Raw genomic sequence first — 25,628 nt, 5'->3', positions numbered from 1 at the left:
TGGTTTCTCTTTTTACCCCCTCCCTGCTACATTTCTGCATCCAGGTCTGGGAGGAAGAAACCAATCCCTAATTGAAGGCAGCAGCTCATCACTAGAGGGCAGTTGCAAGTCTATAGCAAACTCTCCTCCAATATTTCCCCTTGGAAGCAGTGATCATTTTACGTTTGAAGGACTGTGACAATGTACTCTCAAAATCTCACCTGTCTGTGTATAAGACTTTATGGAATCAACTCTTGTTTAAAGTGTCTCTGCCAGTATATTTTACCAGAGATAGAGTTCATTAAATACACTACCTTTACTACAACCACTACAGACCTGATTAAAGGTAATTACAGTGGGAGCTGCTTCAAACTTGTAATTATATTTTAGAATACAAATGGTCTCCCCTTCAGCCTTTTGGGAATTTCCACTGGGAAATAGTAATCAAACGTTTGACAGCCATCTAGTAGTACAGTGCTGCTCACATCACTTAAGCTTTGCTGAAATTTTAACCTTTGATTCCCACAACTGCCCCCAAATGGAACAAGGTTTTTCAAAAACTTGACCACAACCAAAAACTTTTACACCTTGTGCAATGAGGGAATACTGCACATTCACATGTAAATTGCAGGTGCCTTCACAGAACTTTGAAAGATCAGCAGTAGAGCTTTCCTGGAAATGATCAGGCCAAATGCAATACTTAAGTAACATGCTGACCAGAATCTTTTTATGGAAACTTTATGTAGCAAGTAGCTTCACTTTTTACTGACATTTGACACTTCAGTGGCTACAAAGCATTTGTGACTCAAATCTACCAGTAAGTTTCCCTGTTTTAAGAGTTTACTTTTTAAAGCTTCACTTAAGTTGATGTAAAATGTACTGATAATAGCAAGTGTACCAATTTATCACTTGTTCAAAAAAAGACATGCTGCAATGAGAATAGCAGTGGTAGAGCTACACTTGCTCCAATCCATTTGGGCTGTTCAATTTTATTTCAGAACAAGGTTACAAACAGTTCATAAAACCAATTTTCAATATAAAATGGAGAACTGCTTTTTAAAAAATATTAGTTCATTTGCTCAAGTATAAATGGTCCTTAAAAAGTCAGTATGTATTAGTGGGAGAAGCATTAATGACATCTGTACCCAATGTCTGCCCAGGGGCATTTCCATGCAGATTTTTTCATCTATAGGTTGTGGACATAGGCCAGTAATTACCCATCCTACAAAAAAAAGTAGAGAAGCTGCTGGTACAGTACTGACAGGAGGAGATTAACACTTGGACCCAGCAATGTTTCAGCTCATGATTTGAGGGGCAGCTGTTGTGTGATGCTGGAAAAGCACAGCAGGCCAGGCAGCATCTAAGAAGCAGGAGAATAGACATTGCAGGTATAAGACCTTCATCAGGAATAGGGAGCAGCTGGTGATCATGTGTCTATTATCCCAAATGGGATTTTAAAAAAGCAGTTACAGAATGAAGCAATAGAACACACTTTGTTCAAAATTCAGTTTTATTCAAGACTATTAGTCTCATTAAGAAAATGATTTTTTTAAAATCAAATACAGTAGACTCTCTTGAATGGTGTCTTTGGGACTGTACAGAAAGCTTAAAGACAGTGAACCAAACACAGCTAGAAAATAGGTGACACCAAATAATATATATATTGAATTCTTAAAACATGCTGTGACTGGATAAGGCAGGTTCATTCTCAGGAGTCTTCAGGCTACTGCCTTCAATCTCACTATTGAGTGTGAACCACATTTTAAAAAGGTGGGGAGAGGCCTCTGAGCAGGAATTAAGAGATTGGGATAGAGTACTTCTGATCAAAAAAAAAGTTACAAAGACTTGGAGTTCAACAACCTCAACATTCTAGGTTTAAAAAGGAGCACCTCCAAATACAGTAGGTTCAAGTACAGCAGGTTTCATACTGGCAAACAAGTATTGTCAAAATAGTTTTGCACTGTGGTCTTTAATTTAAAAAAAACTTTCACATAGAATTCATATAGCCAGCAGAGCAAGAATCAATTAATAAAAAAGGCTGGATACTTAAGAACCCATATGAAGCAAAGATAAACCCATCACCACTTCCAGTTCCTGCCTAAAGTTAAAATGCAAAATTAATCTTAATTGCAATTTTAAAAATCTCAAATCTTGCTAAACTGTCTTATAAAATTTCAGTTGAGGGGCAGTCACAAACTAAAGTCCCCTGGAGTGTTACTTCATTCAAAATAATCCTCCATCTCTCCATCAGCAAGGTATAGACATTTAAGTCAAACAAACTTGGAAACAAAACAGATCCAGGCAACCAACACATAGAAGTGAATGGATTTGAACTGCTCAAACAAATCTGCGTGAATCAGTTCAGTTTGGCACAGGCAATATTAAAAGTAGATATGATTCTGCTTCTGCTTCCATTCTCCAGAAGAATGTCAGCAGTTTTTTTTAAAAAAAAGAGGGAGTCCAATATGTTTGTAAACTCCAACTGTAGAGCAAGATAGGCAACTCAAGTATGGGATGACACTTTTAATTGTTCTTGTACTCTTTGAAATTTCAAAGGGCAAAATCAAGAAAAGGGGAAAAAATGTACAGGGCATGGAAAAATCTATAAATTAAGTGCAAAAGCCAAATTGGCAGTATATTTTATTTGGTGTTGGAATTTTGAGTATTGTGGGTGGGGTTGAGAAGGAACAATATTTAACATCAGTAATTCAGAGAAAAGGGACATTGAAAAGTGATCTGATGCAGCAATCAGAAGATAAACATTTTAATTAATACCATTTAAAAATGATCAATTTTGAAAAGAAGCTTCTATTCAATTACCCAAACAATTTGTTAAGGGCAATTCATACTTCAAGATTTAATGATGAAATAGCTGAGCAATCAGGCTTTCTAATAGGATGTCCAAGTATTCATTTAAACGTTTCTCAATTTTGATGTGGAAAGTAATCAGATACTACACTGCCATTGTAAAACACCAATATAGAAAATCATTTTCACATCTGTGGCATGCTATTCATGGTAAAATTGAAGTAGGATTAAATATATCCTTTGTATATAATGCAAACTTAAAACAGTTAGTGGCCTGCAAGGCATCTCTAACAAAATAATGCTAACATAAATCAGTGTATGGCTTTGGTTTTCAACACTATTTTACATCATCAAAAAGTTTCATATCAACACTGCAAGTACTCATGCAAAAGTATTTATACATATACAATCTAAACCTAGACCATTCTGCCTTAAACAGAATGCAATTTACTCCGTGACTGCACATGAGCAGGAAGGCCACATGTGAATGTACGTTTCATCTGAGGTCAGACGACATCCCTGAAGGTTGGGAACTGGTTACATAAACAGTAGTTGTGTCAACTGAATTGGAGACGACCAGAGAGTTTCCATTCGTGTTGGAGTTGCCTAGTTTCAGCTTTTTCAAGTATTCAGCATGTACCGGCTTATGACGCTGCAAGACTTCAATTGCATCTTCAACTTTAAACCATTCCCTTTTCCTTCCTGTGAAAGCAAAATATTTTTTTTAAATTAGCATTCGGCTATATCAACCATCAGGAATTTCAAAAAGCATTTGAAAGGAGCACCATATAATAAAAACTTGTCAGCTAACTTAAAGCTTGTGGAACAAAAAAAAAGCATAAATAAAATTGAATAAGGGAAATAAAGCATGGCAGTAGCCTTTTTCAGACTACAGTGTAGTATACATTACAGAGTGCACACGTGCAGGGGGAGGCATGGAGAAGGCTACTATGGCATGAATATCCAGATTGGAGAATCTGGATTCCAAAGCAGCAGAGTGGAAAAAAAGAAAATCAGCCCATTTTTTATGTCTCATGTTTCATGTTTCAGAAATCAAGGAGAAAACTGGTATTCCAAAAAAAAGGGATTGACATTGCAAACACACCTCTTGATTATTTAACATGAACAGAAGATAATTTCAGAGTCAGCAGATGACACATACAGTGAAGAATGGGCTTCAGAAGGACACAGACTTGTAAAGTGAGCAGCCTCAGGGCAAAATGAAATTTTTAAAATCATTGCTGGCAGGACTAATATTAATGCCCAATCTTAATCCCCCTGGAGAAGTTGATGAGCTGCCTCCTTGAACTGCTCAAAACACAGATCTGAGTGAATCAATTTAATTTGGCACTGGCAATATCAAGTAGATACCATTCAGCTTCTGGACCCATTCTCCAGACTAAAGATAGCAGTTCTCAGTAGGAGTCCAATATATTTGTAAATTCAAACTGCATAGCAAGTTAGACAATCAAGAGCGACAGTTGAAAGACTCTAGTCCCTGGAGTGTTGGAAAGGGAATTCCAGGATTTTTGATTCTGAAATTAACATTAACAATACATGATTTATTTGGGAGGACGAATGAGGAAGGACAATACAAGCTAAATAATTACATTTGGGCATAACAGAAAGACCTTGGAGGTAACTGCAGAGATGTCTGAAGGTGTCAGGACAAATTGAGAAAGCTGTGAATAAGCACATGGCGTCTTTGGCTTTATACAAAGAGACATGGGAGAGTGACAAGAAGGTAAGCAGCAGAACACAATATCATTGCAAAAAAAAAATAATCAGGAAATGAAGTGAGGAAACAGTTTTCTAAAAGCTGTGATTTGGAATATATTTTACAGACTAACAGAAGTAAATTCAAATTGCAACATTCAAAAAACAAAAAAAGTGGTAGATAAAACAAGGATCAAAGTAAAGAGATATGGAAAGAAAAAAAAAGTGTACAGTGGTGACTTTTATTGGCCAGCTCTATCAAACAGCCAGCGCACATAAAAGGAATTGAAAGATCCAGCACAAGAGGCCATTCTATGATAAGGGCACCATTAATACTGGAAAGATGGATCCATATGGACATTTCAGAAACTAAACTAAGTTTACAGAAGATTCAAATCCCAAACATCTTCCTCACAGAAGAATTAATAATCAAAGACCTTACAGCAGTGCAGTGGGTACACCTCTGCCTCTGAGCCAGAAGCACAAATGATATTCCAGGACTTGATAGCCAGGGGATAAGAGCAGGAGATGTTCAGCCATGTGACCCATTTGGTTCATAGCTCAGGACTACAACATGCATGAAAAGGTGTGCTGCCACAGCAACAGACTCTTGGCTGGGGTGGCTGATGTGAATCAGATTGGTGCCTACACTGCATGGGGTTTGATTCCCATTCCAGTTGGGATGGATTCAGGTCCTGCCTTGCTGGAGGAGGAACCTACCTTCAAGCAGGGAATTGAGGGCCCATCATGCAAGTGTGCCAGCTTAAATTATATATTGTCTCAATGCAGGCCACAAACAGCTTGCAGTAAGTGCCAACATACTGGCTGCAAAAATAGTCTGAGGAAAAAAGGTGTAAAGCTAGGACCCCTAATTAGCAGGAGCTGAATAAGGTAAATTCAGTTTTCATCCCATAGGCTTCTGAAAGTATAATTGGCTTGAGGATCATATTCATTCCCTATCTAATTTCCCTGTCCCCGGCAAAAACCTGACTATAGCATTTGACGAGACTCAAGTGACAGGACAAATCAGATGTAGCAAGTGTTTTCCATTTACTCTTGATGGATTCAACTTCTGCCTGCAGGTTCAATCAAGGCATTTTTAAAACAAAAGAAAGTGTTTTTTTTAAAAAAGGAAAAGATATGCATATCCAGGATGATGATCATCTTTCTATCAGCCACACTGCCCACAGCATGCTGGCTGAGCAAGTCTGAACAATGCTTAAAGCTAGTGTTCACTAAAAATGCAATAAATGATTGAAAATGAAACAAACAAGAGCTCTAGCCATTAAAACAACAAAGTCACACGAGGTCAGAACAAGAGCAATGAAATTAGAGAAAGCTTATTAACAGAATGAGGTTAAAGGAATGACTAGACTCATCTGGGAAAAATGAAGTTTGCAAAGAAACTACAATAAACCACTCATCCCTGCTGTAGCTCTACATCTCAATGCACTCAGCCTGACAATTCAAAGTATCCTTTGGCTTTTATAGCCTGTGTGTCACCAAGTCCTTCCCAACACCATGTGCCAGCCCCCCCCCCCCCCACCAACCAAAACCAAGATCAATAGAAATTTAGAAATTTTCAAAATCACGTGGGATCAGGACAGAGTAGGTATGGAAGACCACTCCTGCTCACAAGATTTGAGAACTAGAATGCATGGTATGTTGTAAAACAAAACACTGCAAATGTGAGGGGAGGAAATAAGTTTCTTAGTGAATATTTATGGAATGCACTGCTTGGAAATGTCAAAGGCAGACCCAGCTGGGGAATTCAAGAAGGAACTGGATGATTATTTAAGCGGAAACAGTGTGCAGGTTTACAGGGAAAAGGCACAATATTGGCACCATGTCATACGTTCAGGGAGCCAGTGCAGACATTGTTATAGTGAAGAAAGAGGCCGTTTGGCCAATGACCCAGTTTGATGATTATATCCTTATTAGGAGTTGTAGTCTGCTCTATCAAATCCTTGTAAATGTAAAGCCCCTGGATCAGATCTTTCACTCATGGGAATAAAAATCAAGAACCTGCAACCTGCCTCCAGTTGAACTATTTTAGCTCCAGTTTCATTCTGGCTAAATATGCACTGTACCCCTTACAAAAGGGCCAATGAATCCTTTCAGAATTTGTGCCCAAAACTGTAATTAGCATTGGAAATAGTCTGTCCACAGCACTGAACAAATGCAGCACAACCTTCTCCCCACTATGATACATGACTGTCTAAGACAAGGCCAACTTCCCATTATGCCTTGTTTCAACTCTGGAGTGCTCCTTCAATTCAGAAAATATCAAAACAGGATTAGTCATTATGGCATTGCAAAGTTTGAAGGAAAGCAGCACACAAATGTCAAATGGACTGATTTGTTCAGAGTGTCAGACAGTCAGTCAGTCATTCACAGATGAACAGCATGGAAACAGATGCTTCGGTCCAACTCGCCCACGCTGACCAGATATCCCAACTTGATAGAGTCCCATTTGCTAGCACTTGGCCCATTTCCCTCCAAACCCTTCCTATGCATATACCCATCCAGGTGACTTAAAAAAAAATGTTGCAATTGTATCAGCCTCCACTTCCTCTGGCAGCTCATTCCCTAAACGTACCACCCTCTGCATGAGAGAATTGCCCCTCAAGTCTCTTATACCTTCCCCTTCTCACCCTAAACCAATGCCCTTGGTCTGGATTCTTTTCTCTCCTCCCCCCCCACTGCACTCCAAGGATCTCTAAGTTTGTTCTGCCCTGTTTTGCTTTTCCAAAATGCAGCACCTCACATTTATCTAAATTTAATTCAATCTGCCACTCCTCAGCTCATTGATCAAAGTTCCATTGTTCTGAGGTAACCTCCTTCACTATCCACTACACCTTCAATTTTGGCATCATCTACTAACTATACCTCTTCTTACGTTCTTATAGAAAATGACAAAAAACAGTGGACTCAGAACCGATCCTTATGACACTCCACCAGTCACAGGCCTCCAGCCTGAAAAAGCAACCCTCCACCACCACCACCCTCTGTCTTTTACCTTTGAGCAGTTCTGCGACCAAATGGCAAGTTCTCCCTGTATTCAGTGAGATCTAACCTTGCTAACCAGTCTCCCATGGGGAACCTTGTTAACTGCCTTACTCAGGTTGGTATAGATCACATCCATTGCTCTGCTCTCAAGGGGATTTTAACTTTCTAAATATAGATTGGGATTGCCACATAGTGTTAAGGGTTTAGATGGAGAGGAGGTTGAGTGTACAAGAACATTCTGATTCAGTATGTGGATGTACCTACTAGAGAAAGTGCAAAACTGGACCTACTCTTGGGAAATAAGGCAGGGCAGGTGACAGAGGTGTCAGTAGGGGAAGCACTTTGGGGCCAGATACCATAATTCCATTAGTTTTCGCATAATGATGGAAAAGGATAGACTGGATCTAAAAGCTGAAGTTCTAAATTGGAGGGGGGTCAATTTTGACAGTATTATTAGGAAAGAACTTTCAAAAGCTGACTGGGGGCAGATGTTCGCAGGTAGAGGGATGGCTGGAAAATGGGAAGTCTTCAGTAATGAGAGACAGTGTCCAGAGACAATATATTCTTGTCAGGCAAGGCTCTTAGGTATAGGGAATGTTGGATGACAAGAGAAATTGAGGTTTTGCTTAAGAAAAAGCAAGCATGTGTCAGATATAGACAATGTGAATCTTTAGAGTATAAAGGCAGGAGTATACTGAAGAGTGACGTCAGGAGGGATAAAAGGGGATATAGCTTTGACAAGGAGGGTTAAGGAGAATCCAAAGGGATTTTATAAATGCGTTAAGGGCAAAAGGGTAACTCTGGACATAGAACAGGCCCTTTGGCCCAAGATGTTGTGCCGAACATTTGTCCTAGCTTAAGCACCTATCCATGTACCTATCCAATTGCCGCTTAAAGGTCACCAATGATTCTGACTCGACCACTCCCACAGGCAGCGCATTCCATGCCCCCACCACTCTGGGTAAAGAACCTACCCCTGACATCCTCCCTATACCTTCCACCCTTCACCTTAAATTTATGTCTCCTTGTAACACTCTGTTGTACCCGGGAAAAAAGTTTCTGACTGTCTACTCTATCTATTCCTCTGATCATCTTATAAACCTCTATCAAGTCACCCCTCATCCTTCGCCATTCCAATGAGAAAAGGCCTAGCACTCTCAACCTATTCTCATACGACCTATTCTCCATTCCAGGCAACATCCTGGTAAATCTTCTCTGCACCCTCTCCAAAGCTTCCACATCTTTCCTAAAGTGAGGCGACCAAACTGCACACAGTACTCCAAATGTGGCTTAATCAAGGTCCTGTACAGCTGCAACATCACTTCACAACTCTTGAATTCAATCCCTCTGCTAATGAACACTAATACACCATAGGCCTTCTTACAAGCTCTATCCACCTGAGTGGCAACTTTCAAAGATCTATGACCATAGACCCCAAGATCCCTCTGCTCCTCCACCTCACTAAGAACCCTACCGTTAACCCTGTATTCTGCATTCTTATTTGTCCTTCCAAAATGGACAACCTCACACTTGACAGGGTTGAACTCCATCTGCCACTCCTCAACCCAGCTCTGCATCATATCGAAGTCCCTTTGCAGCCGACAACAGCCCTCCTCACTATCCACATCTCCACCAATCTTCGTATCGTCTGCAAATTTACTGACCCACCCTTCGACTCCCTCTTCCAAGTCATGAATAAAAATTACAAACAGCAGAGGACCCAGAACTGATCCCTGCGGAACTCCACTTGTAACTGGGCTCCAGGCTGAATATTTACCATCTACCACCACTCTCTGACTTCGATCGGTTAGCCAGTTTTCTATCCAACCTGCCAAATTTCCCTCTATCCCCATGCCTCCTGACTTTCCGCATGAGCCTACCATAGGGAACCTTATCAAATGCCTTACTAAAATCCATGTACACTACATCCACTGCTCTACCCTCATCCACATGCTTGGTCACCTCCTCAAAGAATTCAATAAGACTTGTAAGGCAAGACCTACCCTTCACAAATCCGTGCTGGCTGTCCCTAATCAAGCAGTGTCTTTCCAGATACTCATAAATCCTATCCCTCAGTACCCTTTCCATTACTTTGCCTACCACCGAAGTAAGACTAACTGGCCTGTAATTCCCAGGGTTATCCCTATTCCCTTTTTTGAACAGGGGCACAACGTTCGCCATTCTCCAGTCCCCTGGTACCACCCCCGTTGACAGTGAAGACGAAAAGATCATTGCCAATGGCTCTGCAATTTCCTCTCTTGCTTCCCACATATACCTAGGATATATCCAGTCAGGCCCGGGGGACTTGTCTATCCTCAAGTTTTTCAAAATGCCCAACACATCTTCCTTCCTAACAAGTATCTCTTCTAGCTTACCAGTCCGTTTCACACTCTCCTCTTCAACAATACGGTCCCTCTCATTTGTAAATACTGAAGAAAAGTACTCATTCAAGATCTCTCCTATCTCTTCCGAATCAATACAGAGTCTCCCACTACTGTCCTTGATCGGACCTACCCTCGTTCTCGTCATTCTCATGTTTCTCACATACGCATAAAATGCCTTGGGGTTATCCTTGATCCTACTTGCCAAAGATTTTTCATGCCCTCTCTTAGCTCTCCTAATCCCTTTCTTCAGCTCCCTTCTGGCTATCCTGTATCCCTCCACTGCTCTGTCTGAACCTTGTTTCCTCAACATTATGTAAGCCTCCTCCTTCCTCTTTAAAAGACATTCAACCTCCCTCGTCAACCAAGGTTCCCTCACATGACCATCTCTTTCCTTCCTGACAGGTACATACATATCAAGGACACGTTGTATCTGTTCCTTGAAAAAGTTCCACATTTCCACAACATCCTTCCCTAACAGCCTATGCTCCCAACTTATGCTCCTCAGATCCTGTCTTACAGCATCGTATTTACCCTTACCCCAATTGTAAAACCTACCCTGTTGCACGCACCTATCTCTCTCCATAACCAAGGTGAAAGTCACAGAATTGTGGTCACCATCACCAAAATGTTCACCCACTAACAAGCCCATCACTTGTCCCGGTTTGTTACCAAGTACCAAATCCAATATGGCCTCCCCTCTGGTCAGACAATCTACATACTGAGTTAGAAAAGCTTCCTGGACACACTGCACAAACATCGCCCCATCCAATCTACTTGATCTAAAGAATTTCCAATCAATATTTGGGAAGTTGAAATCACCCATGACTGCTACCCTGTGGCTTCTGCACCTTTCCAAAATCTGTTTCCCAATCTGTTTCTCCACATCTTTGCTGCTACTGGGGGGCCTATAGTAAACACCCAACAAGGTGACTGCACCTTTCCTATTTCTGACTTCAGCCCATACTACCTCCAAAGGCAAATCCCCACGAACTGACTTTCTGCAGCCATTATACCATTTCTAATTAGCAACGCCACACCCCCTCCTTTTTTTACCACCCTCCCTAATCTTACCAAAACATCTGTAACCAGGAACCTCCAACAACCATTCCTGTCCCTCTTCTATAGGGTCCCTCAAAGATCAGCACGGCAGTCTTTGTGTGGAACCACAGGAGATGGGGAGATACTAAGTGAGTATTTTGCATCAGTGTTTACTGTGGAGAAGGACATGGAAGATATAGAAAGTGGGGAAATAGATGGACATTTTTCAAGATGTCACCATCTAACAGGAGGAGATCCTGAATGTCTTGAAATGTGTAAGGGGATAAATCCCCAGGACCTGATCAGGTGTACCCTAGAGCTCTGGGAAACTAGGGAAGTGATTGTTGGGCCCTTGCTGAGATATTTGTATCATCAGTAGTCACAGGAGGTGCTGGAAGACTGGAGGTTGGCTAACGTTGTGCCACTATTTAAGAAAGGGTGGTAAGGAAAAGCCATAGACTGATGAGCCTGATGTCATTGATGAACAAGTTGTTGGAGGGAATCCTGAGGGACAGAATTTACATGTATTTGGAAAGGCAAGGACTGATTAGGAATTGTCAACATGGTTGTGCGTGTGGAAAATCATGTCTCAAACTTGATTGAGTTTTTTGAAGTAGCAACAAAGAGGATTGAGAGCAGCGGTGAACGGTGCAAAAATATCAGCTCGGGCTCCCACAATTTTTTCTATTGCATCTTGCAGGATTCTTTGATATATCTGGTCAGGACCAGGAGATTTATCCACCTTCATACATTCAACACCTTTAAATGGGAGATGGACTGTCCAAGAGATCACCAGTAACTACCCAAGTCTTCATGTCTTTCTCCACAGTAAACACAGGAGAAATAGTCATTGAAGATTTGCCCGTCTCCTGAGTTCCATACATACAAGTCCACTTTGGTCTTGGAGGGGTCCCATTCTCTGTCGTTATTCTTTTCCCTTTTAATATACTGAAAGAATCTCTTCAGATTCCCCCTAATATTCTCAGCTATCTTGTACCCCCTTTTTGCCCTCCTGATTTCCTTCTTCAGTAAACTCCTGTATCCCTAATATATCTCCAGGGATTCCCTTGATCTCAGCTGCCTGTACCTGAGCCACGCCTTTTTCTCTGGTCAAAGCTTCGATATCTCGTCATCCAGGGTTCCCTATTCCTGCCAACCTTGCCCTTCATCCTCATAGGAATATGCAGACCTTCAACTCTAGCCATCTCACTTTTAAAGGCCTCCCATTTTGCAGAGGTCCTTTGCCTGAAAGCAAACTATTCTAATCAACCCCTGCAAGCTCCTGTCTAATTCCATCAAAATTAGCCTTGACCCAATTTAGAACTTGAACCTGTGGACCAGTTTTGACCCTCTCCATAACTATTGTAAAATTATTAGAACAATGGTCACCAGCGCTCCCCCACTGTCACATCCTCCTGTTCTTACCTCACTAGTTTGTGGCACTGAAAGTAATCCGAAGATTACCACCAATTACATCCTAGTTTTTATTTTTTTTCTTCTAGCTCTCTAATCACTCTGCAGAACCTCATCCCGATTTCTACTTATGTCATTTGTGCCAACATGCACAATGATGTCTGGCTACTCATCCTACTCCTGGAGAACATTCTGCAGCCGCGCAGCTCTCCTGGATTCTGGCACCCAGAAGGCAACATATCATCCTGGGTTCCTGTTTGCAGCCATAGAATCTTGCCTGCCCCCCTCGCTATCGAATCTCTAATCACCAAAGGTCCTGTTTACCTTTACCTTTTCTTGCAGTGTCCCAGTGCCAGTCGTAGCACCACTGACCTGGCCACTGCTGCTTTCCCCTAAATGGCCACCCCTTTCCTCCTCTTTCCCCCCCACCCCAAACAGTATCCAAGATGGTATACAGGAGGAACCTAGATTACCTGAATGACGATTATCCAAACAAGATCACAAGGTCCTGATTCTTGGTCATTCAATTACCCAAACAAAGTACGCCCCAGCCCATGGCGTTTGGAAATAGAGGTTCCTCTAATTGTTTTCAAGGGGAATGGAAGCACTCTTTGCCTACACCCTTTTTTTTTGGATGGGATTTGGAAGGAAAGGTATTTTAAATAATTTGCTCATCTCTTCTGATGAAATTTAATTGGTAGTTTATTAACAATGCAACTACATATTGACATTAGCAATTGCTGTCAAAAGGAGGGACAAAGAGAAAGAGATGGCACAAAGTTAACAAATCAAAACTCAAATCAAATGTAAAGTATCGGCTTTGCCTGGTGTCAGGGTACACTCCTTCGGGTGGAGCTGAGCATGAACCTGAATGAAGGAGTACTTTTTCTTCTTTTAGCGTGAAAGAAGAAAATAAAAAGAGCGGTCATCTAAGTGACCGGGTGACGTACAGTTGGCAACTTTCTAAAGCATGTAAATTCCTGAGCACATCCAGCACCTTCATTTCTCCAAGTCAGTCCCAAACAATCCATATGTGTTCCCCCAAGAACAGCCCTGCTCTGTTATCCTCCTCTGCTGGGAGCTGCACTGAAATAACTGTTAAAATGGAATAATTACTCCTTCAATCTCCTCCTCCCTTCACCCTGGCCAAAGAAAATCAGATTAGAGAGAGTTTTCATGCATTAAAGGATTTAATCATTAATTCTAAAGGCCCTTCACTTACTTTTGAAAGCAGTGCTCAACATTTGGTCATTAAGCCCCACCTAATTTAAATCACAACAACATATACTGGTGTGTAAATTCACTAACACCTACCTGGAGACAGTTTGCTTCCTGGTTCCGTAATTTTATAGTGACATTACTGGAAACATAACCACCTAATTGAGGGGTAATGGATTCCCCAAGTGTTCCATTAACAGTGAAAACATCTACAACTTACCAATATTAACAGAATCCTCCCAATCTTCCAGAATTTCTGTCACTATGAGAACATACACATAGGTTCTGTGTTTTCGGTCACGATTCTATTACAAAGAAAAACAAAGAACAAAAAAAAGAAGTGTTCAAAATAAAAAAAGAGAGGAACAAAAGCAAAAATCTACCAATGAGGAGGGTAATTGGCAGAGAACATCCAAGAGCTGTCCCTCCATCTACGTTCACTTCAGGAATCTGAAATCAGAAGGTACTTTCCACAATCCTATTACATTAGGAGAATGGAACTTGATTAGACCAATGCTTGGTTCTAAACAAAAATGTTAGGGAAAAGCACAAGGTTATTTAGTACAGAAAATCAGATGCTTCCGGGGTGAAAACTGGAGGCATGAGCAAACTTGCAGATTTAGAACAGACCAAAGTATTGTAGATCAAGTAAAAATCTATAAAACTTACAAATAATGATTGATCATGAACACAAAATATCAGAAAATCTGAATGGATGGTGTTACACTGGAACAAGCAAACGTTTGTCTGCTGAGGATGACTGACAGATGTGATGCTGAAGTCAACAGACAGCCAGAAATTATTTTGTGAACATGGGAGAAAAAGAAGCTGCACTGTTACATTATGGGAAAGCAACAATGTCTCAGAAACCTGGACAATACGAAGATGAGATAGAAATCTGAAGCCCACTCGGATGCCAAGATGATTGGGAGACATTCACACAGACCAGAAGACAAAAAGAAAAGTGCTGGAAATTGGCAGGAGATAAAGAACTCTTTAAAAAAGTGACTCCAGAAACGGTAGAAAGTATTAGCATTTTGACCAGGGCTGAAAAGCTGCAGATTTGAGGAGACAAAGTGGAGGGCAGCAGAAGGAGGCACCAGCCTTTTCATGTAGGACGATGGTGCAAAACAGGCCATAACATACCTCCTGTTAGGAGCAGCTACAAGTAGCTGAAGGATAACAGAGCATGGATCAAAAAGTCAAAACAGGGAGGGAGAAGGGGGAAAAATTTTGACAGGACATACCCAAAACAAACAAAAGAGAGAGAAAAACAGCAACCTAGGCAGGGAAGACACTGGTAATATCACTGGACTACGAATCAAGGCTTATTATTGGTAGACTTAAATTCAGTTAATAAATCTCAGTAATGGTGTCCCTGAAACCTGCAAATGTTACAAAAAAGTATATCTAAATTCACTGTCCTTCAGGGAAGTAAAATATGCCATCCTTATTCAGTCTAGTTTACATGTTATCAAGACCTACAGTCATGTGGCTGATTCTGAAATACAGACAGCAACACATGCTAATCTCACTGATGCTCACATCATGAAATAATTTTTTTAAAAATGCAAGCAGTAGAAAAATATTTCTAAAGAAATGCTGAGTAAATGTATGGCCCGATCACAGAATTTCAAACTGAAGGAAAAAGTGACAAATTGACATCGAATGTGGTGGATGAAGATTGAGAAATTGCAGAAAGCTTTTTAAGTGTCACCAAAAAAACTTGTAAAATTTAAATCCTTTGGCAAAGAGAGTGGCACAAGGATGGAGATGGCTAGAGGAGTGGCACTGATGAAGGGAAATCTCTGACAGGCATCTGTAAACTAGTGGCTCAGGGATAAATAATTTAGAAAAAAAAACAAAAATACTTTCATAAAAAAGGGAAGAACACTGAAGTTTACCAATACCAAAGAGGGCAGCACAGCAAATTGGCATGGACAACGCTGGTTAGGAGAACAGGCAAAAATGGATTAACACAAACATGGAAAATACATTTTGAGAAAGAAAAAAAACAAATCTTTAATTGCTTAATGTAGTAGATACATGAAAAATGGTGAAGAATTGGATGGGGGGGGGGGGGGGGGGGGTGGGAAAGAAGGGGTAAGGAAGAATGAAATTCAGACAATTGTTTGACAATGCTGTGCGAGAGGATTTGGTTCCTCACTAAAAAGTGGGTGATAAAAAGGAGTTTCCTGGAGAATGTATATTTCACATTCATAGGAATGAGGCACCAGAGTTAGAATTTCTTGCTGTCAAACTGAACTTGAGCGATTTGATAATATGGAGGAGACTTTAAAAGGCACAAGATCATGTTCTCATAAGCAGACACAAAAAAGTAGTTATGGGGAGATTTTTTCACATTTTGTGAAGTGTAAAAAAAATGTGGGACACTGTCATATACCGCGATAAATACGGAGATTGAAATGTCAATAAAACTCACCTCAAATATTCCTAGTAATCTTCCCAATTTTCCTTTCACACCAGCCTGCAAACAAATGTTTAAAAAAGTTGAATTGACAGCATAGGTCCTCCAGAAAGACATTCCAGATGGCCAGTTTTAACTGGTTGCACAGTGATAGTAAAGTTGCCAGTTTAGAAAACTTGTGCATCTGCAGGGGAACAATTCTGGCTCCACCATCAGCTACACCATAGTGTAGCCACATTCAGTTGCTGGCTTAGTGCTGAATTGACTTTAGGTGTATATGCTCGAAACTGGTCTTGGTATTGAGTTATAATAGGGAAACAAGGAGCAGGAGTTTTAAAATGATGTGCACACTGCAAATGTGCATGACATTGAAAAAGGACAGTGAATGCTTGTCACCACCTATTTCAGTCAATTAGAACAGCAGCAAGCAAACCTGGAGGGCATTACTGGGTATCATGGGATCGCACGGTTAAACAGCCTACAAATCAAAAAGGCTCGTTTCCACATTAAAACAACCAACAAGGTCATACTTTCATTACTGTGCCAATATTAAATTTAGCTGTAGTCGCTTTGACCCCAACCATTGGTCAGCTGTCAGTAAAGTAGCACTTGCTTTTTTCATCCCACAGCAAAGTGTAGGTACTGCAGCTTCAATAATTCATTCCATCCACCCTTCACAAAAATGAGCAGAACCTCTTATCAAACACTGAATGACTTCAATAATTGCCTAACTTTGCAGAAACCAACAGGAGACTCAGTTACATTGATTTGTGCATGCAAACTGGTCAGAAAGACTTAAGATTGAAATTGTTTAAGCTAGCCTTGCTTGGATGGAGCCACAGCACAAATGTTCCTGCGAAATATCAGGACAATTCTAAATGCGAAACACATCAGGGCTCCTCAAATGGTGAGGCACAGCCTTCTGGTGGGAGTCAAAAGAGATGAGATTTTGAGGTCAAAAAGCTCAGGAGGCAGCTATAGCTACTATGGAGCCCCAACCAAATGTTTACTGAAGGAAAGTTATTTTAAAATCAATAGTGGTCTTTCCCGACTGCGCCTCGTTGTCAGCTGCCTCCAGCTTTAGTGCGTTCCTCAGCACATAGCACTGGGCCTTGGAATGTGCCAGTCTGTACTCAGTTGACTTCAACTCTTGTTCTAGAAGACCAAAAAGCTTCAGACAGACCAAAGAGAGGTGTCTTTCACCCAGTTGATTGTCCTCCAGGCAAAGTTGATGTTTGTCTCTGTGTGCATCCAGTGAACAGACCGTACAACACAGTCCTGCATCATGGAGATGCTCGGGACAAACATTGACAAAAACCACTGCATCTTTCTCCTGACTTCCTTTACAAAAGGCACATTCCAGAAGATCTGTCCTGACAGTGAAGGGGATAAAGGATCAGTCAGCTCAGCCAATGACAAAAACAGAGGCTCTTTTTAAAGTAAAAACCCCTTTTTCTCTCCTTCCCCAACTCTTAATCCATAGATCTTGTTGTGTCATGGCAATTTCCAAGAATTAGTAGAAAAAAGTTTAAACAGCACTGCTCTACGTAAATCCAAGCAGTTTTTTTCCCCCCAAAGTGCAGTGCCAATTTCATATATCTCCTTAGAGATCTAAAGTTTTAAGCAAGACCATCACTAAACTGTTGTGCTCAGATTCCCCCAAATCACAAGAATAAAAAAACAATTAGAACTAATGCAGAAGAATAGCAGGTGCTTCGCGTAAATCAGTTTTTGGGCAATATACGGAGAAATAACAATCTGCTGAAATTAGGAAAGGGCTGAATGTTGAGTTTTACAATAATTTGGAGTCAAACCTTTATTTCTGTAATTTCAAAAAACTAATCTGGCTGTTGTACAGTTTAAAATGTTTATGACCACAATCAGCCTGAAATGCAGCCTAGTTGTGGGAAGAGGCTTAGACTTTGCTACTTGGGGCAGTTTTAAAGTTACAGTACATCAAAAACCTTCCCACCCTGCCTCACGTATAAAGTACTTTGCTGGATGGAATCAAGAGAGACTGACTCATAAAAATGGGTGGTGACCATGTTTACATTGCCATCACCACCCTTTTGTTGAAACTACCCTGCACAGTAAACAAATTACTTGTTGAACTGGATTCCTGGTTTAAAAGAGTCAATCTATTTTACTTCCAATGAAAAGATTGCAGGAGCAAAAACAATAGATTCTGTTGTGTCCTTGTTATAAAAGAAAACTTACAAGCAAAAACTCAGATTAGTTTATTTTCTACATTAAAAGAATTATCTTGCTCAAAACTATTATACTAGTCATACCCCCCCCCCCCCGCCACCTCCCCACTGCCTGCACACATCCTTCTGGTTTACTGTCACTTCAGGGGATCTGAACATTGATCCTTATGGAGGGAGCTACAGCCCAGCTGTGTTTTCACAGCCCGACTTTAAAGAGGTTTAGAATTTATAACTTTAAAGTACAGCAATGCTAGTATCAGCATATTAGTTGAGCATAGTGGTTCTACCAATTTAAAAGCAGATAGATGTCTCCATGCTGCATTACCTAGTACACAGAGGTTACCTGGACCATCACATGGAATCTGCAAAGACAGCCCTTCAGCCTTTACTGTTCTGCACTACTGGACAATATTAGCATTGTTCAAAGACTTACAACATAGCAAGATACCTTTTCTTCAACATACCATGGCTTCTCCAAACCAGATTATATTCATTTCCAGTCGCCCTGTACTAAACTTTTGCTCTCAAAACCAGAGTTTCACCTCCCTCACATCCAATTCCAATTTACAAGTGTCTCATGTTTTGTCTCCATTCTTCTCCAGAAGCTCAGGAATTAGGGTGGGATGGTGTGGAAGAGATTTTACATCCAACACCCTCCATTTATAAAAACATACTTCTTGGCAACTTCAAGTAGCTTGCCTTCTTTTAGTGGTCAGTCCTGCACTGATGACTACATCCTCTAGATAAGATGCTACAATGGAAATCATTTAACCCCTTGAGATGGCCTTTCATGAGCAGTCAGGTTCTGAAGGAAAGGCTACTGGACCAGAAACATTAACACTGCTTTCTCTCCACTTCTGTCAGATCTGCTGAGTTTTTCCAGCAATTTCATTTTTTTTGTTTCCAGAATATGCAGTTCTTTTTGTTACAGCAGAATGTGGAGCATTGGGTGGGATGCTCCTCAGAGCATTGGTGCAGACTTGATGGGCCAAATGGCCACTACCTGCATTGTGGGGATTCTAGGATTTTATCTATGATTCTATGAGCCATTGTTATACTGAAGAGTCACCGCACACAAGAATTCTTTTTGTTTTGCTTTTTCAAAAAAAAAGCAGAGTTCACTGGATGTGGGCAAGCTCATTCCCAAGTGCCTTTAAAGAGACATTGAGCTACCTTCTTGAACCACTACAGTTCATCTTAATGTTGAGACACTCAGTGCCACTGGAGGAGTTCCAGGATTTTGGAAGGAACTGTTACAACACTGGGTAAACCCTTCTGCTATTTTTAAACCAGACAGAAAAGCTCACCTCAATCTGTTGTTAGAAGTAGGAGTGACAAAGAACTACCCAAATCCCTTATTTTAAAAAAATTCTAAAACTCCAAGACAATAGAACATTAAAGCTACCTTTAATGGAAGCCTCCTTTATCGGATTGATTTATCTACCTCCCACTCTACAACATACTGATTGATTACACCCTCAAGACTTACCAAAAAACAAACAAACTTCAAATCCAGCCAGCTGTCTATCTATCCTTCGTACCTTCTTGTCTTCTGCTTCACAGATTTCACATGAACAGGTACCCTTCACAGAGTGTCTCTGCAGGCAGTCTGTTAGTGCTCTTTGCTTCCCTGGCTAACTGTTCAAAATGCCTGCTTTATATACCCCCAAAACATTGGATTGTCTCATTGGTTTGAGGTTGTCAAAGCAGTAAAATTCAAATTTGATTGGGTTTTATTATCTTGGGCCATAATTTAAGACGATTACAACAATTTGAATTGTGTAGGTCATAGCAATGTGGCTCCAGCTATTTGTTTCACAGCCATTTTAACCTTTCAGCACACTGCCTGCAGTCAGTCACATGACTGACTTGCCAACGTTTCAACTAAAAAAAAGGTACAGAACACACCTACAGCTTCATAACAGTACTAAGAACAACTTTGGTGAATTTCCAGTGCTTCGTGTAGATGGTGCACACTGCTACTACTGAGCATTGGTAGTGGAGGGAATTGATGTTTGTGGATATGGTACCAATCAAGTGGGTTGCTTTGCCCTGGATGGTGTCAATCTTGTGTTGTTGGAATTGTACTCATCCAGGCAAGTGGGTGCTTGGTTGATATTGGACAGGCTTTGGGAGTCAGGTGGTCAGTTAGTCAATGTAAAATTCCTCGCCTTGACCTGCTCTTGTAGCCACAAGTATTTATGTAGCTAGTCCAGTTCAGTTTCTGGTCAATGGCATTAATAGTCAACCATTCACAATGGTTAGATTCAAAGTTTGTGCGAAGATTTGTAGCTTGGGTGCTCGTTGTTGTGGTTCTGTTCGCCGAGCTGGAAGGTTTTGTTGCAAACGTTTCGTCCCCTGGCTAGGCGACATCATCAGTGCTTGGGAGCCTCCTGCGAAGCGCTTCTTTGATGTTTCCTCCGGTGTTTATAGTGGTCTGTCCCTGCCGCTTCCAGTTGTCAGTTTCAGCTGTCCGCTATAGTGGTTGGTATATTGAGTCCAGGTCAATGTGTTTGTTGATGGAGTTTGTGAATGAGTGCCATGCCTCTAGGAATTCCCTGGCTGGTCTCGGTCTGGCTTGCCCTATAATGGTAGTGTTGTCCCAGTCGAATTAATGTTGCTTGTTGTCTGCGTGTGTGGCTACTAAGGATAGCTGGTCGTGTCGTTTCGTGACTAGTTGATGTTCATGTATGCGGATTGTTAGCTGTCTTCCTGTTTGTCCTATATAGTGTTTTGTGCAGTCCTTGCATGGTATTTTGTACACTACATTAGTTTTGCTCATGTTGGGTATCGGGTCCTTCGTTCTGGTGAGTTGTTGTCTGAGCGTGGCTGTTGGTTTGTGTGCTGTTATAAGTCCTAGGGGTCGCAGTAGTCTGGCTGTCAGTTCTGAGATGCTCCTGATGTATGGTAGTGTCGCTAGTCCTTTTGGTTGTGGTATGTCCTCGTTCCATGGTCTTTCTCTTAGGCATCTGTTGATGAAGTTGCGCGGGTATCCGTTTTTGGCGAATACCTTGTATAGGTGTTCCTCTTCTTCTTTTTGCAGTTCTGGTGTACTGCAGTGTGTTGTGGCCCTTTTGAATAGTGTCCTGATGCAGCTTCGTTTGTGTGTGACCAACTGAAACACCTGGTCAGCGGATCCAAACACTCTATACAATCAACACAGGAATTCTTGGACATCATCAGAAATATACACATAGACAAAGAAGAAACCATGACATCATTTGACGTGACGGCACTGTTCACTTCGATTGACAAAACCCTAGCCAGAGAAACAATAGCCAACCTACTGGACATACAGAACAGAAAACAGGACGCTGAACCTATCAACAAAGACGGCATACTTAAACTACTGGACTTGTGCCTCACAACACACTTCACATTCAACAACCAGATATACGAACAAATCAACGGAACACCCATGGGATCACCAATCTTGGGACTCATAGCAGAGGCAGTTATGCAAAGGTTAGAACAAACAGTCCTACCACAAATTCAACCCAAACTCTGGGTCAGATATGTCAATGACACGTTTGTAATCATTAAAAACACGGAAATAGAAAAAACACACGGGATCATCAACGCCACACTCACAGGAATCCGATTCACAAGAGAAGAAGAAAAGGATAGCCAACTCCCATTCCTAGATGTGATGGTACAGAGAACACCAGACGGAGAATTCACTACAAGAGTATACAGGAAAGCCACACACACAGACCAAGTCCTAAACTATGAAAGTAACCACCCCAACACACACACACACACACACACACGAAGCTGCATCAGGACACTATTCAAAAGGGCCACAACACACTGCAGTACACCAGAACTGCAAAAAGAAGAAGAGGAACACCTATACAAGGTATTCGCCAAAAACGGATACCCGCGCAACTTCATCAACAGATGCCTAAGAGAAAGACCACGGAACGAGGACATACCACAACCAAAAGGACTAGCGACACTACCATACATCAGGAGCATCTCAGAACTGACAGCCAGACTACTGCGACCCCTAGGACTCATAACAGCACACAAACCAACAGCCACGCTCAGACAACTCACCAGAACGAAGGACCCGATACCCAACATGAGCAAAACTAATGTAGTGTACAAAATACCATGCAAGGACTGCACAAAACACTATATAGGACAAACAGGAAGACAACTAACAATCCGCATACATTAACATCAACTAGTCACGAAACGACACGACCAGCTATCCTTAGTAGCCACACACGCAGACAAGAAACATGAATTCGACTGGGACAACACTACCATTATAGGGCAAGCCAGACAGAGACCAGCCAGGGAATTCCTAGAGGCATGGCATTCATCCACAAACTCCATCAACAAACACATTGACCTGGACCTAATATACCAACCACTACAGCGGACAGCTGAAACTGACAACCGGAAGCGGCAGGGACAGACCACTATAAACACCGGAGGAAACATCAAAGAAGCGCTTCGCAGGAGGCTCCCAAGCACTGATGATGTCGCCTAGCCAGGGGGCGAAACGTTTGCAAGAAAAACTTCCAGCTCGGCGAACAGAACCACAACAATGGTTAGATTCAAATCTTATTGGAGATGATCACTGCCTGGCATTAGGAGTAGCATGAGTGTTTCTTGTCACTTGCCAGCCCAAGCATCTTGCTATATTTGGGAACAGAACTTCGGTATCAAAAAGGAATAAGAAATGGTACCGATTATTAGACTTTGGTAATTCAAAAGTTCAGCTGGCATGAATATCTGGCCCAACACACTTATCTACAGAAATGATTAATTTTGTCCCCCCCAGTTTTACTAATAGCCCTCAGAAGTTAACATTTTTGAGGATGTATCTCTGAAGATGGACAAGGGAGATCCAGTGGATGTAGTGTACCTGGATCTTCAGAAAGCCTTTTGATAAAGTCCCACATAGGAGGTTACTGTGCAAAATTAGGGCGCATGGTATTGGGGGCAAAGTACTGACTTGGATTGAAAATTGGTTGGTTGACAGGAAACAGTGATAAACAGCTCCCTTTCGGAATTGCAGGCGGTGACCAGTGGGGTACCACAGGAATCAGTGCTGGGACCGCAGCTTTTTACAATATATATTAATGATATAGAAGATGGTATTAATAGTAACATTAGCAAATTTGCTGCTGATACTAAGCTGGGTGGCAGGGTGAAATGTGAGGAGGATGTTAGGAGATTACAGGGTGACCTGGACAGGTTAGGCGAGTGGTCAGATGCATGGCAGATGCAGTTTAATGTGGATAAATGTATGGTTATCCACTTTGGTGGCAAGAACAGGAAGGCAGATTACTACCTAAATGGAATCAATTTAGGTAAAGGGGCAGTACAAAGAGATCTGGGTGTTCTTGTACACCAGTCAATGAAGGTAAGCAGGTAGTGAAGGCGGCTAATAGCATGCTGGCCTTCATAACAAGAGAGATTGAGTATAGAAGCAAAAAGAGGTTCTTCTGCAGCTGTACAGGGCCCTGGTGAGACCACACCTGGAGTACTGTGTGCAGTTCTGGTCTCCAAATTTGAGGAAAGACATTCTGGCTATTGAGGGAGTGCAGCGTAGGTTCATGAGGTCAATTCCTGGAATGGCGGGACTATCTTATGTTGAAAGATTGGAGCGACTGGGCTTGTATACCGTTGAGTTTAGAAGACTGAGAGGGGATCGGATTGAGATGTACAAGATTATTAAAGGATTGGACACTCTGGAGGCAGGAAACATGTTACCGCTGATGGGTGAGTGCCGAACCAGAGGACACAGCTTAAAAATAAAGGAGTAGGCCATTTAGGACAGAGATGAGGAGAAACTTCTTCACCCACAGAGTGGTGGGTGTGTGGAATGCTCTGCCCCAGAGGGCAGTGGACGCCCAGTCTCTGGATTCATTTGAGAGTTGGATAGAGCTCTCAAGGATAGTGGAATCAAGGGTTATGGAGATAAGGCAGGAACAGGATACTGATTGAGGATGATCAGCCATGATCATATTGAATGGTGATGCAGGCTCGAAGGCAGAATGGCCTACTCCTGCACCTATTGTCTATTATCTTGAAAAGATAGTTAATGAGGATTAGAACAATCAAATTAACCCTTCAGAGTGAATGCCAGAAGGGCATTTGGTGAAAGGTTTATTTTACAAGAAGAGGAGCTCAAGACACTAACTGAAGCATATCAGCAGCAAGTTAAAAGCTGGTCATTCTGAACATTTCCGAAAGGCAAGCGCCAAAATACTGTGTTGGTCATAGGATTAAGAAAAAAAGGTTTTGCATTTAGCTCAGCCACGGCAACTGTTGAATACTGGTTAAGTTAAAACAACACCGAGCAAAACAAATAAAAATGAGCCATACAGCCCTTGTGGGCAGTTAAATGTGTTCAGTTGCGAAGTTCTACATGAATCCATCACAGCCACTAATCAGAGAGAATGGAACAGGGGATTAAAATTACAAAGATACATCATAAAATGGCTGACATATCACTGCTAATCTTGCCCCAAATTAAAGAGGAGACATCTGTGTAGTCCATTATAATCAGAAGACAGGTTGCCTTAAAAGAATCTTAATTTAAAATAAGCACTAAAGAGGTGAAAACAAGTTGGTGTACATCAATAATCAAGGAGGTATATATTGACCAGAAAAAGTGGAAATACTAGAGGCAGAATCCTCTACAGCATCACATACGTACCTCTTCATACACTTCCCTCACTGCTGCACTACCTGGCTCTTCATCAGGCTCCATTCCTCCACCTGGAACAATCCATTGGTCTGGATGTCGACTGCTACTGACTAGCAGCACCTGGAGGAGAGGCAAAAAATTCTCAGTCAAAAGTTTAACACTCTGATTACACTTCACTGATCTGCATACAAGGAATTGCTATGCTAATCTTCAGTGGCAAAAAAAACATACATGTAAATTCAATGCTCAGCTCAAATAAATACACACTTGGCACCCAATTCCCACAAGATCTCATTTCCAAGCAACAGTGCTAGGACAGAATGTTTTAGCACATCCTAAACTTGCATGCAAGTTTCACTCAGTTTTCCAGCACTCAAAAGTTGAGATAAATAGTCTATTCCAGTTTCTAACTTCCTACACAAATTGATATTTTTTTAAAAACTAAGTTAGCCAGTTACAGGGTTAGATGCAGAGGCTACTGCAGTTATTTTAACAGTAGAATTAGTTAATAGCATGCCAGGAGAGGAGAGGATAAAAGCCAACTGTTGAGAAGGCCTGTATTATTAGGTCAGAAGTCATAGCACCTGGTTTAGTCCAACAGATTTATTTGAAATCACCGCTTTCAGAGAGCGCTGCTCCTTTAGGTAGAGTGATTAGCACCTTGCTACATGGCTGTGAAATGTAGACAACTTACAGTTATTAAGATCAATCCAGTTTCTATCTTTTTTGTCTGTGATTCATTGTGGGTACATCCGGGT

The 25,628-nt window shown here is 41.4% G+C and overlaps 1 protein-coding gene across 1 annotated transcript; it reads right to left on the bottom strand.

The window, feature by feature from the left end:
- Positions 1 to 1,471: 1,471 nt before the first annotated feature.
- LOC122561558 (diphosphoinositol polyphosphate phosphohydrolase 2-like) lies at positions 1,472 to 24,986 on the bottom strand. The gene is made up of 4 exons (XM_087999706.1): positions 24,880 to 24,986; positions 16,009 to 16,053; positions 13,786 to 13,870; positions 1,472 to 3,489 (listed from the first exon to the last, which is right to left on the bottom strand). The coding sequence occupies exons 1-4, from the start codon at positions 24,931 to 24,933 to the stop codon at positions 3,284 to 3,286; spliced, it is 390 nt and encodes a 129-aa protein (XP_087855832.1). The 5' UTR covers positions 24,934 to 24,986; the 3' UTR covers positions 1,472 to 3,283.
- Between the last annotated feature and the right edge of the window lie 642 nt (positions 24,987 to 25,628).

Source organism: Chiloscyllium plagiosum, unplaced genomic scaffold, assembly GCF_037043375.1.
Source record: "Chiloscyllium plagiosum isolate Xiang-an unplaced genomic scaffold, Cpla_swu_hap1 HiC_scaffold_23, whole genome shotgun sequence".
Taxonomy (NCBI): Eukaryota; Metazoa; Chordata; class Chondrichthyes; order Orectolobiformes; family Hemiscylliidae; genus Chiloscyllium; species Chiloscyllium plagiosum.
This window is presented reverse-complemented; position numbering and strand designations above follow the sequence as displayed.